Below are 21,183 nucleotides of genomic sequence, written 5' to 3' on the forward strand. Positions count from 1 at the left end.
AACTTTCAGCATCAATCCCCTTTCTCTGGAGAGGGTAGGGGCTTGGAAATGGAGTTAATAATCAACCATGCCTATATGAGGAAGCCTCCATAAAAATTCCAATAAAGGGGGTTTGGGGAACTTTGGTGCTAGTGAACACACCTGTATGCTGGGATGGTGGCTGACTCCACCTCCACAGGCACACAAGTTCCTGTGCTCAGGACCCTTCTGGATCTTGTCCTATGTATCTCTTCATCTGCCTATTCATTCATTACCTTTACTATGTCCTTTATAATAAGCTGGTAACTGTTTCCTTGATTTCTGGAAGCCATTCTAGCAAATTTTCGAACCCAAGGAGAAGATCATAGGAACTCCAATCTATAGCTGGTTGGTCAGAAAGACAGGTGACAGCCTAGGATTTGTGACTGGTGCCGTAAGTGGGGGGCAGTCTCGTGGGTTGAGCCCTTAACTTGTGGGATCTGCTGCTAACTCCAGGTAGATAGTGTCAGAACTGAACTGAACTGTAGGACACCCCTAGTATCGGAGAATTGCCTAAAGCGTGGAAAACCCACACATCTGGTGTTTGAGTATGGAAGTGTTGCGAGTATGGAAGTATTTTGATTTTATGATTCTGGGCAAACGCAAAGTTTCTTCACATCAGGAAAAGATTGAGGATTCTTTGTTTAAAGGTATTTCATGACATATAACACATTACACTATGAAAACAGGGAGATGGAAAAATTCACCGGTGGAGGCAGAATGAAAGCCTGCTGTTTTCCATTAACTCTCCTCAGTTCACATCCTGAAGGTGGAGCTGACTTTTAAATTGCTCACCAGCAATCCAGAGTGTGGCTAGAAGACTCCCACGCTGCTACTGCTCTGTGAAGTCTCATACAGTACTCGGCTGTGACGCTCTAAGGTAAGAAGGGAAAAATGGAGCTTCAAGGCTCATACTGGTGAGACCAACAAAATCCCTCTGGCAAATCCAGGAAAATCTAGAATTCCAGAAAGTCTGGGGAAGTCACAACTTTCAGACCGGGATCAAACTTCAGCAACTTTCCTAACTGGGAGGTGATGTCTATCTTGAAAATCCCTGGGCTGCCAACTCAACCCAAGTTCACTTGCCTTGAAGTTGACCAGCTGCAAAACTAGAAGTCTGGGGAGAGAGTGCGTGTGGTGATGTGGGGGCCAAAATGATAATCCCATCTTTACAGATAAGCTTGAGGGTGGGGTGGGGGACAATGGGAGAAATACCAATTCTGGAATTCCTATCCTTGTTTTGTTTCCTGTCCTGTTATCACCACATCCCCCCTACCTTCTGGCCTCCCAACACAGACACACACACACACACACACACACACACACACACAATCTCCTTACAGGATGGAAACCATTTAGCTGCAGACAGATGATTTCCCAGGCATACTGTTGGGAGGACCTGGAGTAAATCACTTCCTTCTCTACCCCTGGGAAAGGTCTCTCTCTTGCTTGAATCATAATTCAAACAGTCTGCCTCCAGTGAGCTGAGACTGAGATGACGTATGGAGAGCATCAGCACCGATGGCCCGATGGCCCAAGCTCCAAGAATTAGGAGCAGAGAAAAGATAAGATAAAGTGAAGGTGCCTCTGCACCAATGCAGTGCCTGCTTCAGACAAACGTGACTCCCAAAACTTAGAGAATGTTTTCATTTCTCTAAATAGAAATAAGTAGGAATAATAAGAAATATTCTAAAATATGATTTTAGGGGTGCCTGGGTGGCTCAGTTGGTTAAGCATCTGCCTTCGGCTCAGGTCATGATCTCAGGGTCCTGGGATCAAGCCCCACATCAGGCTCCCTGCTCAGTGGGGAGTCTGCTCCTCCCTTTCCCTTTGCTCCTCCCCCTGCTCGTTCTCACTCTCAAATAAATACAATCTTTAAAAAAATTGATTTTATTCAAAAGACTTCTATGTACACAAAACTTTCTGGGAATCTATGTATCTCATAAAAAAGGTTACTTCCTCAGCAGATTATATCTGTAATTTTTAAAAAACTATTGGAACAAGCTGATGGGATAATTATAAGAGCCTCTCTGCAGAGTAGACAGTCAGCAAATTTTTCTGTAAAAAGCCAGATAGTAAGTATTTTAGACTGTAAGTCTCTGTTATGACTACTCAGCTCTATATATGTAGCACAAAAAGCAGCCTTAGACATCACATAAATTAATGGATGTGAGTGTTCCAATAAAACTCTATAAACACTGAAATGTGAATTTTGTATACTTTTCACATATATGAACTATTATTCTTTTGAAATTTTTTCAACCATTAAAAAATTTAAAAAACATTCTTAACTCTCAGGCTGTAACAAAAACAGGTGGTGGGTTCAATTTGGCCCACAGATGATAATTTGGTTGGTTTACAAAATTCCCAGGACAAAGACACAATGCAGGTAAAGTTTTATTTTTGGTTAATATAATCCTTTCCCTATGGTTCTGGTTTATAATAAATAAATATTTATTTATTAAATATTTTATTTATTTATTCATGAGAGACACAGAGATGCAGAGACAGAGGCAGAGGGAGAAGTAGGCTCCTCACAGGAAGCCCGATGCAGGACTTGATCCTAGGACCCCAGGATCAAGACCTAAGCCAAAGGCAGACCTCAGCCACTGAGACACCCAGGCATCACTTATTTATTTATTTTAGAGAAAGAGAGTGAGCAAGCACACAAATGGGGGGAGGGGCAGAGGGAGAGAGAGAATCTTGGACTACCCACTGAGCACAAAGCCCAACATGGGACCCCATCTCACCACACTGAGATCCTGATCTGAGCCTAAACCAAGAGTTGGACGCTTAACCAACTAAGCCACCCAGGGATCCCTGATTCTGGTATTTTATTTTATTTCAAAGATTTCATTTATCTATTTTAGAGAAAGAGAGTGAGGAGGAGGGTCAGAGCAAGAGGGAGAGTCTCTGACTCCCCATTGAGTGCAGAGGCCGAGGCCAGACTCAATCTCATGACTCTAAGATCATGACCTGAGCTGAAACCAAGAGTTGGTGACTCAAATAACTGGACTACCCAGGAGCTCCTGGTTCTGGTATTTTAGAATAAGACAAGTGAGTAAGGAAAATGAAAGTCAAAGGAATAAATTATTAATATAGGAATTTCAAGAAGAATAAAGAAAAATATTTTGAAGAAGGCCTCTCATTTGACACTTTGTAAAACAAGTACTGACTTGACCTTCAGATAGAATGGGTTTCACCTCTATCAAATTCAACAAACTTTTGTTGACCTCAATTATATTCCAGGAACACACTAAGTGCAAAGACGTTGAAAAGACAGCTCCTGCCCTTTGACAGGGGGCACCTGCTAATCAAAGGTCCTTTCCATTTAGCAATAGTATCCGACCATTCATTCAACAATACATTTGTTGAACACCTACTTCATGCTAGGCCCTGGATTAGGTGCCAGACTTTCCTTCCAAGATAAATTCCAAAGAAGTTTATGACAAGTGACTTTCTTCCATGCTTTCACTTAGTTCTTATCTTATTTTCTTGAGGGAAAACCAGAGACAAGAGGTCTAGCTGGCTGTCCCGGATGTAATATCAGAGTGAGAAAGCAGAGCATGCCTAGTACCTGCCTTAGCAGGCTGGGACTAGGGTGAGGTGAGTGAAGCCTCAAGGGCATAGGGGTCAAGGAGGCTTCACACACAAATACTGCATGACCTTGAGAGTGAGCACCTCCTTAAGTTTTGCACCCGATGCCTCACTTCCCTCATACTAGTCCTGGCTGGTGCCTCAGCTTCCCTGAAGTCCAGCTGTGGTTCTGGGAGGGCTGGAATGGGCTTTGATGGGTTTGGGTGACCTCATGGTCATGTGACCGGTTCCTAAGATGTCCTGACTTGCTGGTGAGGAATTCCTTCTTTCTCATGGTATAGTCTTGTACAACTCCAGGCTGGCCTCACGACCAGAGCCTAGGCTGGTGTGAGGCCCCGAGCATGGTGTGGGCATCGTGTCTTCCTTTCCTGCACTGACTTCCAAGCCGAGTGAGCTGTTTTCTGTTTCTTCTCACCACCCACATGACAGTGGTACATTCCAAGTCACACCTCAGAGCCCTGCTATTCCGGCTGTGGTCCACAGACCAGAAGCACTGGCATCACCTGGAGCTCATGGGAAATACAGACTCTGTCCCAGACCGCAGCCAGAAGCTGCATTTTGACGAGCCAGGTGATTCCTGTGCTCATTTAAATGTGGGAAGTGCTAATATACACCTTTCCCCCACTCTCCCGCCACTGAATCCCCTTGGGCTTCACAGTCACAGGGGCCTGGGAAAGGGCCTTCCTGGGAAATGCATAACTTGCTGAAACTCAAGGAGGCTCTGGGCTGGCCCTCGCCTTCCCAGATGGCCTGGCTCCCTGAGGAATCCTCAGCCCAGGGCTCCTTGGATACATCATGCGATCTCCAGTTCAAGGCTGATGCTAAAATAAAAGAAAAAAAAATACACACTGACCTCAGAAAATGATGAGAGTGTCACCCTTTTGGAATGAGCCTCTCTCCAGGAAGCTCTTCCCTTTAAAAGTTTGGGGTAATGAGGGCAGGAGTCTCAAGAAGCTACTTTGAGCGGTGACGTTTCCCTACAAAGTCCCTCGGACTAACCTGGGATGGTGGGGGAGGTGGGGGTGGTTCTCTTAGAGAAGGGACCTGTTGTATCTACTTTTTAGAATGGGCCAGGAGTGAAGAAGGGACATTAACGTCCCTACTATTTACTGACGGCCTGCTCTGTACCAGCCACCTACCATGTACCAGGGTGTCAGCAAATAGTATTCTTTTTTTTTTTTTTTTTAAGATTTTATCTATTTATCCATGAGAGACACAGAGAGAGAGGCAGAGACACAGGCAGAGGGAAGGAGAAGCAGGCTCCCTGCAAGGAGCCCGACACGGGACTCAATCCCAGGTCTCCAGGAACAGGCCCTGGGCTGAAGGCGGCGCTAAACCGCTGAGCCACCTGGGCTGCCGAGTATTCTTTATTTTTTTTGTATTCTTTATTTTTTTAACACAACCATAAAGGATGGGCTTTCACAGAGGAGGGAAGTGAAATTCAGAGAAGCCGAGTAACTTGCCTCAAGTTCCCCAGTTACTTGCTGAGAAGAACCAGGGATAGAACCAGGTTTCATCAGTGTTGCAGACTCGCAAAAACACATGAAATCTAACACATGAGATGGAACTGTGGTTGGCATTTGTCCCATGTGGTGGTGACAGTGATGACGGCTCTGGGTGTGGGCAGGTGTGAGTGTGCACTGGGGGAAGGTGGGATGGAGTCTTCAGGAGAGTCAAGGGCACAAGTGAGACGCCTGCAGAGGAACCCAGCTCCTCTTGCTGGTGGGCCACGGCATCAATGAGGTATGTAGACAGCTGAAGACACCGTTTACACATTTACAATTCAAAATAAAAGATCACTATAGAATAAGTGGAAATAGACCAAGGATATTGAGATTCTTCCAATGATGGACTTCATCAATGCTTTTTTGGGGGGAAATACAAAAAATTCTATCCTTTTTTTTTTTTCTTCTGGGTGCTCTTCTTTTGCTGATGCACTCAGTACCCATCCTTGTAGGACCCATCTTAACACCAGTGCTGAGGCCAAGAGATGCTCACCCGGCTATTTGGAGGTGGTGGTGACACCCTCCACTTGGGAGGACCAGTGCATGCCTCATTGTTAGGGAGGTGAGGAAGCTGAAAACCTAAGTGAGTCACTGCTCTAAAGATTTTTGGAGTGCTTGCTCACCCCATTCCTGGGCTCTGAGTCAAGAATGTAACTGAAGCCCCAGACAATAGGGTGTGAAAGGAAAGATGTTCCCTAGTGTCAGATACCCAGGCCAACCAGACCCAAAAGCACAGAGCAGGTGCTTGGCTTTCGTTCCTGGTGCTGGCTGGGTCCCTGCACCCTGCCCCACACCCCACACCTCTCTAGACAAAAGCCACAGCTAAGAAGCTTGAGCTCCTGCCTCCTCCCAGATATCTAGGAACCACTCCAACAGAGAATAGCCTGCTTCCTCCTGCCAACCCCTTCTTTCAAGGCTAAAGATACAGAAGGCAGGAACTGCATCCCAATGGAGGACACCATGAAGCAGGTCCTTAGGTATGAAGGATTTTATCAGAGGAGGATGAGGGTATTTTATTGTCTGAAGAAAACTTTCAAGTGCCCTTGGTAACCTTCTAGTGTCTGAGAATAAGATCAACAACCAACTGAGCTGGGTTGTTCATAGTGTTATTGAGAAGTCCCCAAGGAACCAAACCCCTCTCATGCTCTGGTGAAGACACAAGACCTGGGTGCTCTCTTCCGGATACCACGGAAGAGGTGATTCCTGGAGAGCTGGTGATGGTTGGTCCATCCTTTGGTTACTGAGGGGTCCCTACTGGAGAGGGGCTGTGCTCTTTACCAGCACTGGATTTGAGTCCTCAAGGGCCATGAAGCCTTGCCTCCTTGTGACTTCAGGGGGAAGAAACCACTGAACTATCTGGCCCTGAACCATCCTGATGGACATCAGAGGCCGCCTCACAGGTGAGTATGGAAGGGACAAGGGCGGCCTTTCCTTTGAAGCCTGAGAAAAGGGCTGATGGCAAGGACATGAGACTCAGGCACGTTTAAGTGATGATAACACAAGAAGTTGTCCATTGTGAAGTTTTTGTATCAGGAACTGTACTAACAACTTGACATCTTCTTTAGTCATGACCTTAACGAGGTGCTATTTAGTATTACCCCCACTTTGCAGACAGAAAAGTTAAGTAGCTTACTTGAAGTCACATGACCACAGGTGGCCTTCAAATTCTGCTCTAACTTCAAACCCTGGGATTGTAACCACTGTCTTGGGCTGTGTCCTCTGTAGTACAGCCGAAGTTACTTTTATTGCTGCTGCTACCCTCTGTCACTGTTCGTTGTAAGTAAGGAAAGGGCTTCCTAAAACTGAAGCCAGAATGGCCCTCGGACGCTGCCTCAGGGCCTACACACCAATTACTCACTTTTATCAGTTCTGGGTCTAGACATGGGGTATAGGAAAGAGTGGGTAACTGCTGTGTGAACATTGCTCAAAGTTCAAATTTCTGTGTTTTTGTTGGCAGGAGGAGAGCTGGGAGAGACAGAGATCACATGTGGAGCTAGATTTCTCAAAAGTCTCTATTTCAACCAGTTTGGGAAGTGTTTGTTTTGTTTCTTTTTTAAGAACCCAAAGCTTGGAACCCAAATGGGCTACCCAGTTCTGGCTAGAGCATGATATTTAGGGTTATGTTGGGACTTAAAAAGAAATAGCTTCTTTTTTTTTTTTTTTTAAAGTATATGTTTTCATGTCTTGTCAGTCAGGAAATATCCAAAATTACAATGAATCCTTATCAGTTCTAGTTACAAAAGAAAAAAAAATCAGAAATATTCCAAATGATCAAAAATAGAAGAATAACAAATTGGGGATCCTTCGGTGGCTCAGTGGTTTAGCGCCTGCCTTCGGCCCAGTGCGTGATCTTGGGATCGCAGGATCGAGTCCCGCGTCAGCCTCCTTGCATGGGGCCTGCTTCTCCCTCTGCCTGTGTCTCTGCCTCTCTCTGTCTGTCTCTGAGTGTGTGTCTCTAGTGAATAAATAAATAAAATCTTAAAAAAAAAACAAATTACAGCAGATAGACCAGATGCAGCAGCATATAATAATAATACCATGAAGGCTAGGTTAGTAACAGGAGGTAGATACCTGTGCAAAACTTTTTGTAATAAAAAATACGAAGTTTTGAAAATTAAAATTAACAAAGGTATGTTAAGACCAAAACCAAGATTAATTTAAAACAAGTTAAACACAGGCACAACCTATGAAAAATAATTATTTTTTAAAAGTGCTGGTGAGATAACAAATGACTATTCCTTTATGGATTTTCTATAGTTTTAATAGCATGTGACAAATGAAAAATTCCAAGTGTATATAATTATATGGCGGCTTGTACCTTACGTATATATTTTGGCCCTCCTTATCTTGCAACCTCGTATCCAAATATGGCAGAGCTTTTCATTTGAACTTGCAAATTGCTGCATGAAATTTACATATTCCTTTAAATACATAATACACATCCATTGCTGTTATACAAATTGGGAGTAATTCCTTGGGTTAGAGTCTTTGTCACCCAAATTTAGCTATGCCATATTTATCCCTAGCACTTACCTTTTTTGAGTAGGAAACTAGAAGAGCAAAAGAAGAGATCCCACCTCCCAGCAGTTCCTATCAATAACAGTAGTGAAATTCAACTTTCTCTCACACATCACCTTACTTTTCATCTTTCCATGAAAGTTGGAAAATGAATTACCTGGAGACACTCGGGTAATTCACCTATTAGGAAGGTTGAAGTCTGGCAACCCCAGCAGATCAGGTCACTGTCTTCTCTAAGGGCTATAAGAAACAGTGCTGGGGAATCTTCCCATGGAAGAAAGGTGTGTTCATGGCATCTGTCATCCATTTGTTTTTCCAGAAATCAAAATCTCCCTGCAAATTTCCCTATTGGCATAGAATGCTGAGTTTATAGTCTCTAAGAGTCTATATAATAATTTATTTGTACTCTAGTCTTTCCTCTAAAGATTGAGATGCTCTTGGATAAAAGCAAAGGTATGTTAAGACCAAAACCAAGATTAATTAAAAACAAGTTAAACAGCATAAAACAAAGAGTAGGAAGGTGGTTAAGAAGGGAGAATTTTTCAGTTAAAGTCTGGTAGAAAAACTACAATGAAAAACAAACTTGGTGGCCTGAGCAAAGAGCAAAACCAAAGCATCTGTGAAAAAGTGGAGGTCTTGTTTCTAAGGTTTGAGAGGTTAGGTTGAATCATGAACTGCCTGTGACGAGAGCACTTCTAAGAAAATGATGCAGCAGGCCCAGGAGGGCCCGGCCTCTTCCACTGTTTAGGTGGTTAACAATCTTCCAGGAAGGAGGAGGCATGATGCCCGTTTTCAATGGACTCCTGTATCACTTACTCTCAATTTGCCATGTAATCACATCCCATTATTTTTTAGTGTGTGTGCACTGGTTCTTCTATAGACTCTGAGGGCAAGTCTATTTTAGAAGGAGTCTATTTTATGCCTTTTCTATACTGTTCTACAACCCCCCAACCTATAGTTCCTAAAATGATGTGCATGCTTCTTAGGTGTGATTTTTTTAGTCCCATAGGCCAAATCATGCATAACCTTAATTTCCATATATCATATATTCTCTAGAAGACAATATGGGAGTCATTTCTGTGTTTAAGAGAAAGTGAGCAGAACAAGAGATTAGTGTAGTAAGAAAACTGCAGCTGGAAGAGGGGAGATAACAAGCCAGAAACAGGAACTTTCAAGTATAGGACTAATAACTGAAGAGATGTGAATGGTTTTGCCAGGATTTGAGTCTAGAAACACTTCACTGAGGCACATTTTCTTTAGATTTATTATATTCCTATTCCTAGACAAGTTATTGTGACTTGTTCCTTTTTTTTTTTTTTTTTAAAGATTTATTTATGATAGAGAGACAGAGAGAGAGAGAGAGAGAGAGAGAGAGGCAGAGAGAGAAGCTGGCTCCATGCCAGGAGCCCGACGCAGGACTCGATCCCAGGACTCCAGGATCGCGCCCTGGGCCAAAGGCAGGCGCCAAACCGCTGAGCCACCCAGGGATCCCCTGACTTGTTCCTTTTTAATTTCTTGTGAAGGTGGTAAGATGGACAACCCTGGAGAATCCCAGAAAGGAGTACTTTGTGAGAACAAAGGAAGAAGACAAATCATGGGAATGGCAGTCCTCGAAGTGAAAAAAACAGTAATTCATTATTTCCCATTTGGGTTCTATAGCAGTCCTTTAAGAGAAAAAATGAAAAACCCTATTGCCTGGGTGCTGGCTCATACTTCTAATATATTCTCTGGGATTTTAGCACCTGTACTAAATAAACCCTTCTGGGATAGTGACTGGGCTTGCTTCAGGTAATGCTGTCATTGACCACTGCATGATTCAAGTAGTTATTTGGCAAATTGTTTTAACGTGAAAAATGGTTTTCATAGAGGAAGTGGGCTTGGGATAGAGTGGAGGGTGCTGATGCAAAATGTGGCCAGCTCATCAAAACCTAGCTCACTGGAAAGCCACAGAACTATACCATCTACCTGCATGTACCTGAGTGTTTACTATCCAATTTATGAGTCTAAGGAACAAGAATTCCAATTCCTGAGCACCTAGCATTCCAAAGTTGAAAACAGATCAGGACTTTCCATCATGAAGTGTGCTTCCCTCTTACCTTCCGACCATCATGTAGCATCCACCCAGAGGAGTGTTGGCCCAAATAAGGCCCAGGAGGGCCCTTGGGAGACAGAACAATCAATCCTAGGTCACACACACACAAAGGGCTTGTTTTGTCTTCACTAGCTTTCTTCTGGAGGAGTGGATTCCACGGTGGTCCTGCCCAGTGGCTGCTCAAGAATGAACCAGGGCTGCCTACCTTCATTCACATCTGGTCCAGGGGCTCTGGGCAGTATTCCTACTGTCTGCTTCACTCTGTAGCATGTCCAAATGCAGTTTGAGAGCCCAGCAACAGAAACTCATTTTCAAAGGCCAGTGTTGTGCTTAAAAATGAAATTTGAATCTGTTGCTTTGAAATATTCTTTACTTTCTTTGCTTGGGTGGGTAAGGACTCCAGAATTGTTACTTGAGCATTTGTGTCTGGGCCATTTGTTCAATCCACAAACGTATTCTGAATGCCTTTTATGTGTGGTACCAGGGCCATGCAACCAATGGGGGTGAGGAAGGGGTCCTGGAGATTTTCACTTTAAAAGGAACCAAGTTACTTCTTTGTTTCCCTAAGGGCCCCCAAGGAAGGGGGGAAAAGGCTCAGGCTGAGGAGCGGAAACAGGACTGAAGGTGGTGGGAGCATCACCACACCACCTCGTTTATTTCCCAGGCTTGTGAGAAGTGCAGAAGACGTGAAGAGGCAAAACTTCTCCCTCAAGGCTGAAGACACTGCTGCTTGAAATGGGAAAATTAACAGAGGTGAGTGGTGGAACAGGCTTCAGAGCTTGCCCATCTGGTTTCTAGGCCCTGCAGGAGTGCTCAACTCCACTAGCTGAAAGACCTTGAGCAAGCCATCGAACCTCTCCGGGCCTTGATTATAAACCTCCTTCCAGCTCGGCTGTGAATCAGCATTTTGGTTAGGGCATCAGCCTTGGCAGGCCTGGTAAGGCCTTGACTTGACTCTTTGTTCTCCATGGCCTTGGAAACAGATGGAAATAAAACTCTCACAGGCAGCAGAAACTGGTCTTAGCCTCTAGGTTGATGCCCATTTGTCAAAAATTTGGCAAAAGTTGCATTCATATTAGTGAACCCTCAACTTAGCTTCATTCGTTGTTTGACACATAAAATTTATGACAGCTGTTGGAGGAATGTAGCTCTGAAAATTCTCAATGTCAAAAAGTATATATAATGGAAGGAACACTTCTTCCATTGCCTGACATTTCTAATTTTTTCCCCCAAAACCCTGTCTCCAATTCTGGAAATGATGGCTCCCTGAGCACCTCAGTGCTTTTTGTTTTGGTTGGAGAATTCGGATTTTTTCCCCCCTGTATGTACATTTGACTGCAGATTTAAAAAAAAATCACATCTACAAGTAGTGTCGACAAGTTGAAAAAATGGTTAACATACACTCAAATATTTGTTCAAGACATTTTTTTCCTTCCTGGAGAAAAAAAAAAAATTAGGTCAAAAGTATTAAACTCTGGATACATACCAGCATACACAAAAATTAATTTTCTTTCTGCTAATGACCTCACCAGGGGCAGTAAGTAGAGGATTTGTTCTCAATGCCAGTCTCAAAAAGTTCAGAATGTATCCAGGAAGTGCTTTTCTTTTTTTCCTCCAGAGAGATTATGGAACTCTTATCATAAATTGAAACATTTTGGGGAAATGCTTATTTCTCACTTGTACCCTTCCTCTCTGGAGGGCCTGAATATTTTACTCTATACATGGCAGCTTCTTCAGCTGCTCATTCTGAAATCTGGGCCTGCTAATGGAATTTGGGGTATGAATCTTGAACTATTTCTATGTACTTCATGATTTTCTAAACGGTGACTGTATCAGCTTCCAGCCTCTGTGCTTCCACTTGGAAGAGCCCTTATCTTTCTCCTGACCTCACAGCGGTGGCATGTTTAGAGATTATCACATTGGAGCAGCCCCAAGGCGTGTGCCATGAGGAGACAGGGTGTTCCTTCCTATCAGAAAGATCAGGTAATAACTCTTCAAACTGGCATGATACTTCATGAATTCATTATTTCTACCAGATCCCTGGAACCCAGGAAGTCAGGTGGTAAGCCAGTCACTGGCAGTCATGTCAGCCGCAAAGCTGACTCCACCTACATCTTCCCGGTGTCCTCCCCGAACTGTATTTGCGGCATCATGTTTTTAACTATCTCCAGCAGTGGCTTTTCTTCTGATGCAAAACATCTGAAACAGGTGAGAGAACCTGAACAGGGCTGTGGCGTCACACAGGCCTGGATCTGAAGGCCGACCCCACTCCCTGTGAGCCACGGGACTGTGAGTAGTTTCACGGATTCCCTGAGCCTCGGTTTCTGTGTAAATACAACAGCGAATGATGGAGAACTGAAATAATACTTCTTTAAGGCACTTATAGGTTCTGGCATAGGATATCTGAGAAGAGTATTAACAGCCATCATCATCTGGGGCGAAGTTAGTGTTGTTCCACTTTTAGAAGTCAGGAATTCAATCCCCTGCGGTGCTCTCTGGAGCACATGTGGCGTGAGGAGGACAGCAGCAGTTAATGGTTAGCAGGCGTGTCCTGGGTGCAGCACTATGTACTTTAGGATGTGGGCGATACGTTCCAGTCCCATGGTACTGCCTTAGGAGCTAGGTGCTAATCTCATCCTCATTTCATAACTGAAGAATCTCAGATTTAGACTTGACTGGCTAGGCAGCTAGTAAAGGTAAAGCCAGAGCTGGCTCCCCACGGGAAAGAGTGCTGGCTTGGGAAAGGCCCCTGTCACTGTAGTGAGGCAGAGACCAGTCCTGGCCTAGCTGAGGACCAGCAGCAGCGAGCCCAGGGGCAGTGAAGACGGGGGTGGGGGTGGGGGGGGGGTGGGTGGGACACCCAGGACATTTCTTCACCTTGAGCAAGGGGGGACAGCTTTTTAGAAGTGTGAACCAGAAGCCTGGCCTCCAGGCTTCTTCTTTGCCTTCCATGCCCTTCCTCTCTGTGGAGAGAAAATACCTGATCAAAGGGCTTGGAGAACAGCTACAGATATATTTAATACTTTTCAATGAAAATACTATGTCATCTGTCACAGAGGAGTTTTCATTTCCATTCTATCATGTTTGCTTTTCAAGAGAATGTCCTTTTCCCCCATGCAGCTCAAGTTTGGCCAACTCATGTTTGTAATCTACTTTCGTTTGCTTCAAGTCTTCAGGAGTGACCTGTGTTATTTTCCATTTCTAAGTCTGAGAAAATGAAGATGTATTGGAATTTCGAACTCAGCATGAGTGAGAAAACAGGAAATCACGAAGACCCTTTCGAGCAATACTTTTCAGTAGTCACACAGCTAGAAGAGGAGAGCACACTTGGTGCCTTCACCCACAATGTGCTGATGTATATGTCACTGCTGAAGACGACTTAGCTAACTTGGGTGAAAATCCTCAAAGCAGCACAACCACTGCAAAAGCCTGTATGAATGTGCAGATATACACTTGGAACATGGAGAAAGGTCTTTGGAAAAGAGTCTTTCCTGCTGGGTTATAACATTAACAGACCAAAGGGATGCTGCCTTAAGAGAGTGGGGAGGATGATGCACAAAACCCACTTGCCCCCTAATCTTTGGGACACTGTTTTAAGAAACCATTCACAAGGGAAGGTAGGTCGACCACACCATCCAAAGTTCACAAAGTAAAAACATACAAATGACAGGACCACCAAATTTAGAAAATGTCCTACAATGTGCATTTTATTCCATACCATTATACAATGTTTACATATAGTTATAACTCTTATGAAAATGTTTCTTCTTTACCAATTGTACATAGTGCCTAAATCTTTCACTTTAACATAGAGAAATGGAGAGTGGAAATCCACATCGAATGCTATCCTATAAGTTGTAATGAGCTGCAAATGTGCCAATGAGGAGGCTAGAAGTCTTACAGGAGCAGCGTGCCTTACAAACTCTTGGCTTTAGTGAATTCGGGCATACAGGACCCACAGTCTCATCTTGTAGTAAAACTCAAGACAAAATAAATTAGTGTTGGACAGAATTCTAAATTGAACAATATTGAACGAAAGACCACAGTGGGACTTTTTGTTTAAAGTAGCACCAAACCACACCTGATTGCATTTTCAACATTAATCTGCCTGTTGAATACATCGTTGGCACTTTGAATGGAAATCTTTCTGCTTTAGTGAGGATCGCTAGACTGGCGGAGTACGCGGTGTTGCAAAACTGTCTATGAAGTGTGGCAACGTCAACCTGGGAAATGGCACATTTAAGTCATTACGGCCCTGCCATGGGCTTGCCTTTGTGTGTGTGTGTGTGTGTGTGTGTGTATGTGTTTTCCCCATCCCCTGATCTAGCTGGTATCTTGTGGATGTTTTCTGTGACAGTGTAAAAGTAAATAAAAATGCGTTTAAGGGGGGGGGGGTTCATGGTAAGCATGGTGTTACAAAACAAAACAAAACAAAACAAAACAAAAAAAAACAACAAAACAACATGAAAGAATGTGGTCGCAGCTAAGGAGGTTTTCACATGTTGTTTAACTCCAGTAAAGTCTGATCCAGCATCTGATGCATACTAAGGTTTTCTTCTTTGGCATGAGCCACTTTCTCTGTGGTGGGATTAGAAAATTAAGTCATAAATAGCTGCACTCTGGACACAGTGGCGGTTTGCACATTTAGGCAGGCAAACATCAGTCACAAACAAGGATGAGATGATTAGGACAAGGCATGCTGGTAAGATATTACTCATTTCCAGACAAGGACCTACAAAGGGGGAAGACGTCTTTGACCTGAAGGAGCTACAGGCACAGCAGGGTCTCACAGGGCGGTCAGGTAAACTTTCACCAAACGTTCACTCAGAAAAAAAGCACAGGTGGCGCTTGGCGAAGGTCTGCTGGCCCTATGCTGTAGGGACAGGGAGGGGTGCCAGCAGCACTGAAGTTAATACAGCAGATGTTTCTGAGTTACAGGCAGTTAAAGGTCTGGGAGCTGTGTTGTAACACAATCTCACAGAAGACAAAGAGGACGTAAGTAGGTTTTCTGGCAACTTTTAAAACGATTTATTTCTGTTGCTCGTTAAAAAAATGAATTATCAACATATTTCATGCACACTTCAGTAGGACATTTTCTTGCTATTCTTATAGTTCTATTTATTATTAGCATGACATTCTCACCAGATTCCAACAACACCATTAGACGGAATAAAAGCATACCTTTCAGACAATCAGGGACTTCTGACATGAGCTCCTGTTTTCAAAAGCTATTTTGCCCAAGCATAGGTACATTTAATCAAACACTATACCAGATATTAAGAAGTCAGGAATATGAATATGTAATAGCTATGTGGGTATATATATATATTATATATACGATGCAATATAATATATATATATATATGTATATAGTCACTCCTCTGCTTTGGCTTTCTAACTTAAAGCAGGACTCAGTTCTCTGTAGGAAATACAAAACAATTTTTGGTCCTCATTATGTATCAGTTCAAACAAGAGGACCTGCAGTTGCTGAATTGTTCTAAGTATTTAATCCATATACATATATGTAATTTTACCATAAAAGCAGTTTGGGGGTTTAAAGAGAACTTAATTATTCCAGATATAGAGGAAAATGCAGGTGAAGCCAGCTTTTTAGCTAATTCCTTCCATGTACAATTCTGCAGAAAGCAAGTGTTGTCAGCCCTACTGGTTGAAGGTACGGCAGTCATAAGATTTCCTGCCCATGGGCTCCATTCCTAGAATTCAGCCCAAGCTCTTTCCTAAGTTTAATCCTCATTCAGGGCCAGCTTTAGTTGGTTAGTTAGGCGGCGGTTTTGCTCAAGTTGCTGGTAGAGTTGATCTGTACAGGTCAGCAAGCAGGTTAGCAGAAGAGAGGCAGAAGGAAGAGAGGTTAGCCAGACTTGGTAAAGGAGTTAACAGCACACAGAGATACCTCAGGTCACCTGCCGAGCAGCTCACCCTTCCCCGGTGGTCATCTGTCCCATGCCCAGGAAGGGTGGGCGGGAAAGGCCTGGCAGACTTAGGAGCCGCCAGGATTTCTCTCTTGGTGACCGGGGAGGGAAAGGGAGTGACAGGGGTAAGGAAGAGAGAGGAGGAGGGGGATGTTCCTTTTATACCTTACTAAAACCGCTGCATGAACAGAACCACATGCAGTTTCTGGCAACAGCCTGAGGAACCGAGGCAGAGCATCACAGTGGAGATATTACATTGAAACCTCAACCTGCCCATTTTGCCCACCTCTTCCCAGAACCCCTTTCACTTGCACTCCTGTGGCTAGAGCTTTCCTTTCAGGCAGTACCAAGAGGGACCCCCAGTGGCTGCTTCATGCAGTTTTGCAGAACTAAGCTCCCTGTGCCTCTCCCTATCACCACCATACAGGGTGCTACCTTGCTCAAAGAGTAACACAACAGGCACTCATTTCCAAAGGAAACTGACTTAAAATTCATTCGCTTACTAGTTGAAGAGAATGACATTCATGGTGGTGTGAGATGGAGGTGTACCGAGTGAACAAAATCTCAAACTTCCACAGGGAGACTAGTGCAAGATGAATTTTACACATTGGCATATAATCTGCTCACATGGCAGGGCGGTCAACCAGAGGGGTCATCAGGCTGTATCTGATGGTCCAAGGGATGCTCCCCAAATGATAAGAACCTGGCACTTACCATAAATAGCTGGAGGATATAAAATTGGTTCAAATGACAGTGACAACCTGGACCTAGAAATTCTACGTACTGATTTTGAAAGGCTGACAATCCCATCCCTGGAGAGAATGCACGATCAGCCTCCAGACTGGCATGTGTTGGGAAACTGATCAATTCTTATTTTGGCTTTCCCTCCTACGTGGTAGGTGATGGGGAAGATGCCATATACACTATGCTTTCTAGCTCAGAGTATCTGCTACTTATCCTCTTTGCTCAACCATATCCTCTAGATATTCAAAACCCTAGCCAAATGTCACCTTCTCCAGGTAGCTCCAAATGTATACCCATCTATAGGTTCAGACACACTTCACTTCTCTACCTTCCAGCAAGATGGCCAGCTCATCAAGGGCAAAGAGCATTTCTGGCTCATCTCTTCACATCTCCACTGCCTTCTACAGTGTCCTGTGTAAGGCACATGCTCCGGGGTTGCAAATTTAAACCCTACCTGTATATTCACACTACTACATGTGGGGCAATCGCCATAGGCAGGATGTCTCAGTTTGCTGAGCCAGTTGTCTGGCCAAACTGGGATGAAATAACTTTAGAGAAACCCTAAAGAACCCAGTCAACGTGAACTCAGCTTAAATGACAGTTGTCCCTACCACATCCCCCTTTGGACCTGCTCCACTCAGCTACCATGGAGCTGGTTTGCCTGGGTGGCCTGAGGGCAGGGACCAGAAACAGTCATACATTTAGGAGTATTTTCTCCTCCTTTCCTACCTCCCAGATATCTGGAACCTCTAGCCCCCAAACTGAGCAATGCTTTCTGTTTGGTCCTACCAGATTCTTGCAGTAGGAGCAGCCATGGTCTGGCCCTCTAAACTAGAAACCTGGATCCCAACAATTTCTTGACAGAATCAAGTTGTTATTTATCCACTCGTGAACCCTTACCTTCTTGGGCTATTCTAGATTTGCCTTTCCAAACCATCAGTTTCCCATTTCCCCTTTAGAATGTATTAGAAAAAGTGTGAAAGTCTCTGGTTTAAAAAAAAAAAAAAGAAAAAAAGATGTGCCTCTAGAATTAACTGCATATCTGCTCAGCAGAACTTTTAAACTCATCATTTTGTCTCTAGTAGGAAGCAGGGTCACTCAAAGAAGGGCTCACTTCAATCACTAGGAGCTAAAAAAAAAAAAAAAAAAAAAAAAAGGGAGGGGGGTTTGGAATCAGTCAAAAGCAGACCCAAAAAGCCTTAGGGGGGAAAAAAAATCCATGAAATTTTAGAAGTCTTTACACTCTCAAGAGAGAGATGTTGATTCTAAATTTTAGAAAGTCTACTATATCACTATTGAAATACTTTAATTTGTGGTCCTCTTAAAAAAAGTATTTTTCCTTTGCTCTGAAGTCTTTATAGTGTGATTGACATTATTTTCAGTTTGTCTAAGTTGAGTATAGTGGTACATATCAACCCTCTCAGTCTAACAAAAACAGATGAAAATCACCCACATTTAAAACACAGGAGAAATACAGCCAGATTGTTGAGGATGCAGAAATGCTGGGAATTAAGAAACAAAAGTTCATACCATTTTAAAGTTCTAATTTTGCAATGTGTTTCTCTTTTAAAATCACTTAGCTCTTGTTTTTGGAGTGAACTAGTGAAGCCTACATAAAATAGAACTGTATTCTGAACAACTACTACTAACTACACTTTCAGAGAGAAAAAAAGAATTAACTCTAATGACTATACTTCAAAAATGTCTACAAATGAAGGAAAAAACCCGTTATCACAAAGAATATATATTCTTTGTGATATCTATATATCTATACACATAGATCTATATCTGTATCATCTATATCTACCTATCTATCTATCCCTTCCTAATAAATATGTGATGTCCTTAAGGGCACAAAAATGAATCTGGACCTAAACATTATCATATTTAGAAAACTTATGATGTCTTTCCTGATCCAAATGAAGGTGGCTGAGTAATGAATATACTTTTAAAATGCTCTAACTGTTCTTTGTGCCTTGAAAGGATGATTGACAGTAACCTCAACTATCGCTGTTGAATACAAGTTCTTTTTCACGATTCCAATTATGTGAATTCCCGGCAGTGTGGGATGCTAGTTAGCCACGTCCCTACAAGTAGGACCACCTCAACATCAACATAGAGGGCTCTCCGTGTCCAATGCCAAACCTCTGGCAGGGGAAGACACTGCTCAAGGCACATCTTCTCACTCAAGCAAGCAAATGTGCAGAGGTTCTCAATGAGGACTACATACCAGTACCACCACCACCTCAAAAATACAATACAAAACAAACCCCCCTACGCAGATACCCAGGCCTCACTCTAACCTTTGCAAACCAAAACTCTATGAGGGAACCATGAGTGAATATTTTTTGAAAGTTCCGTAAGGAACTACTACTGGTTTAGGAATGTTTAACATTAATGTTGAGAATGAAAAAAAAAAAAAAAGGTAGTGGCCAAAAACTAATCCTCATGTGTGTGAAATAGATTTATCATTTTATTCAGCGTTGAAACTAAAATGTCAGGAAGTAAGAAGTAAAAAGAATGGCAAACAGAGAGAGCTTATGCAGTGTTTATTTGACACTGAAATGAGGAGCTTCTGTACAATGGAAAGCGGTGTGCCTGGCTCTTGGGCAGGGTGCTAAAAGAGCGAGCCACGGCAGCTGGGGAACATACAGCCACCTGTAGAGCTCAGAGAGGTGGGACAGCCAGCTTGATGAAGGGGTCTCAGGAGGAGTGAAGCAAAGAAACTTATCTGCATGAGGAGAAAAGGTGGGAGAGAAAGAAAACAAAGTGGCACAATGGAATAAAGGAAAACCAAACAGATGAGAGCAGCCCTTGAAACACAGGCCAGAAAGCACACATGCAAAACCCTCTGCCAGCTGCACCTGCAGGAGCATGTCCATCCTCACCCACCAGCGTCTGGACCCAGGGCTAGTGCAAGTCCCTCTAGGGGAGGGGCCGTGGCCAAGACGACCCAAGAACAGAGTTCAAAAATAGATTTTAAGCTAACCCACCTTTTAGGATATTCAATCCATACCTGATGCTATAAGTTTTCCCCATAGAATCACCACATTTTAGCACTGGAAAACTCCTTAGAGACAGACGTTCTGATTTACTCCCACATTGACAAATGAGGGAGGAGAGGATGCAATTCTACTTTCCATGGTGACAGTCACTGTCTCTAATGGTGATGTGGAGATTCTATAACCTGGAAGGCAGCAGGGACATGCCACACTCTTCAGGCTACCAATTTCTTGCATGGGTGGGTGGGGAAATTCCTAGCTTATACAGAATTCAGTGCCTTATTATTAGAATGAAGAGAACCCTCTGTGGAACACTGGAGGTTAGAATTCAAAGAGGCAGAAGTGTAATGCTAAGGTATGGTTAACCATATGCGGATTAGTTGTGTCTGCTCAAAGTTCTCATGAGAATGAGGGATCTACTCCAATGCTCACTGTCTCACACAGTTAAAGGTGGGCCATTAACTCCCAAACTCATACTATGTCATCAGTGTTTTATTTCCCAATACTTTGACACCAATTAGGGTGTTCAATGTAAGTATTTCTTTTACCTAAACACAGAAAATTAAAGGCTCTGGTATCCAGGAGATGAACCATTTCTTTCCAGAATTCTTAAAAGCAAGGAAGAGATGATCCCTCACAGCATCATTCCTTAGGCTGTACTGGATCAATTTCCTCTCAGATCATCAGTAACTGGACACTTTAGGGTTCCTTAATTTCTTTTACAAAAATTATATTGTATTTAATTGAGTCTCAGGAAGCCAATTTTTGATACTTCTGGGGAAGTTCCCGCACAATTCCATAGCCTTCTAAGTTTACTTGAACCTGGTTTAAGTTCGTTAAGAGGGTAGTGCTCCAATCGTTCATACTTCAATTCACTGCTTGGTGGGAAAAAAATCTAGCTCAGAGATTGTGAAATAAACAGATTCTGAAAGGAAAATGATTTCTATAGCTAGACTTAATCTGCTTGGCTTTTATATTAGTAGACTGTGAACAAACAATAACTATCCTAAGGTTATGCAAAGAATAAACAGAAAAGCGTAAAGATGGAGCTTCTGGAGGTAGAGAAGGGAGCAGCGGTGAGTTTATCATATTAGCGTGAGGGCACGGATGTGAGCAGGCAGGGTGGATGAACATTTACATGGAAGTCATATCGTTGAGAGCGTGGTCCAGCTCCTCGCTGATGGCTTTGTACTTCAGTTTCTGAGCGTACAGCTCGTCTATGACCAGGAAGTGGAAGGCAGAGATGCAAGGGCATGGAGAGTGATCAAGAGATGGAG

At 43.3% G+C, this 21,183-nt stretch overlaps 1 protein-coding gene across 18 annotated transcripts in view; it reads right to left on the reverse strand.

Annotated features, from left to right (window-relative positions):
* Positions 1-13,910: 13,910 nt before the first annotated feature.
* The window catches only part of TPM1 (tropomyosin 1), a 28,219-nt gene continuing 20,946 nt past the window's right edge, over positions 13,911-21,183 (reverse strand). For 7 of the 18 annotated variants that reach the window (XM_041736917.1, XM_041736899.1, XM_041736884.1 and 4 more), the window contains one exon: positions 13,911-14,808. In XM_041736917.1, the coding sequence (XP_041592851.1) occupies positions 14,726-14,808 (83 nt within the window). In that variant the 3' untranslated portion in view covers positions 13,911-14,725. Of the gene's footprint in view, positions 14,809-19,436; positions 19,636-21,040; positions 21,124-21,183 lie in introns of those variants that run through there. The other 11 variants (XM_041736859.1, XM_041736853.1, XM_041736845.1 and 8 more) reach the window with 3 other exon arrangements.

Source organism: Vulpes lagopus, chromosome 2 (genome assembly GCF_018345385.1).
Source record: "Vulpes lagopus strain Blue_001 chromosome 2, ASM1834538v1, whole genome shotgun sequence".
Taxonomy (NCBI): Eukaryota; Metazoa; Chordata; class Mammalia; order Carnivora; family Canidae; genus Vulpes; species Vulpes lagopus.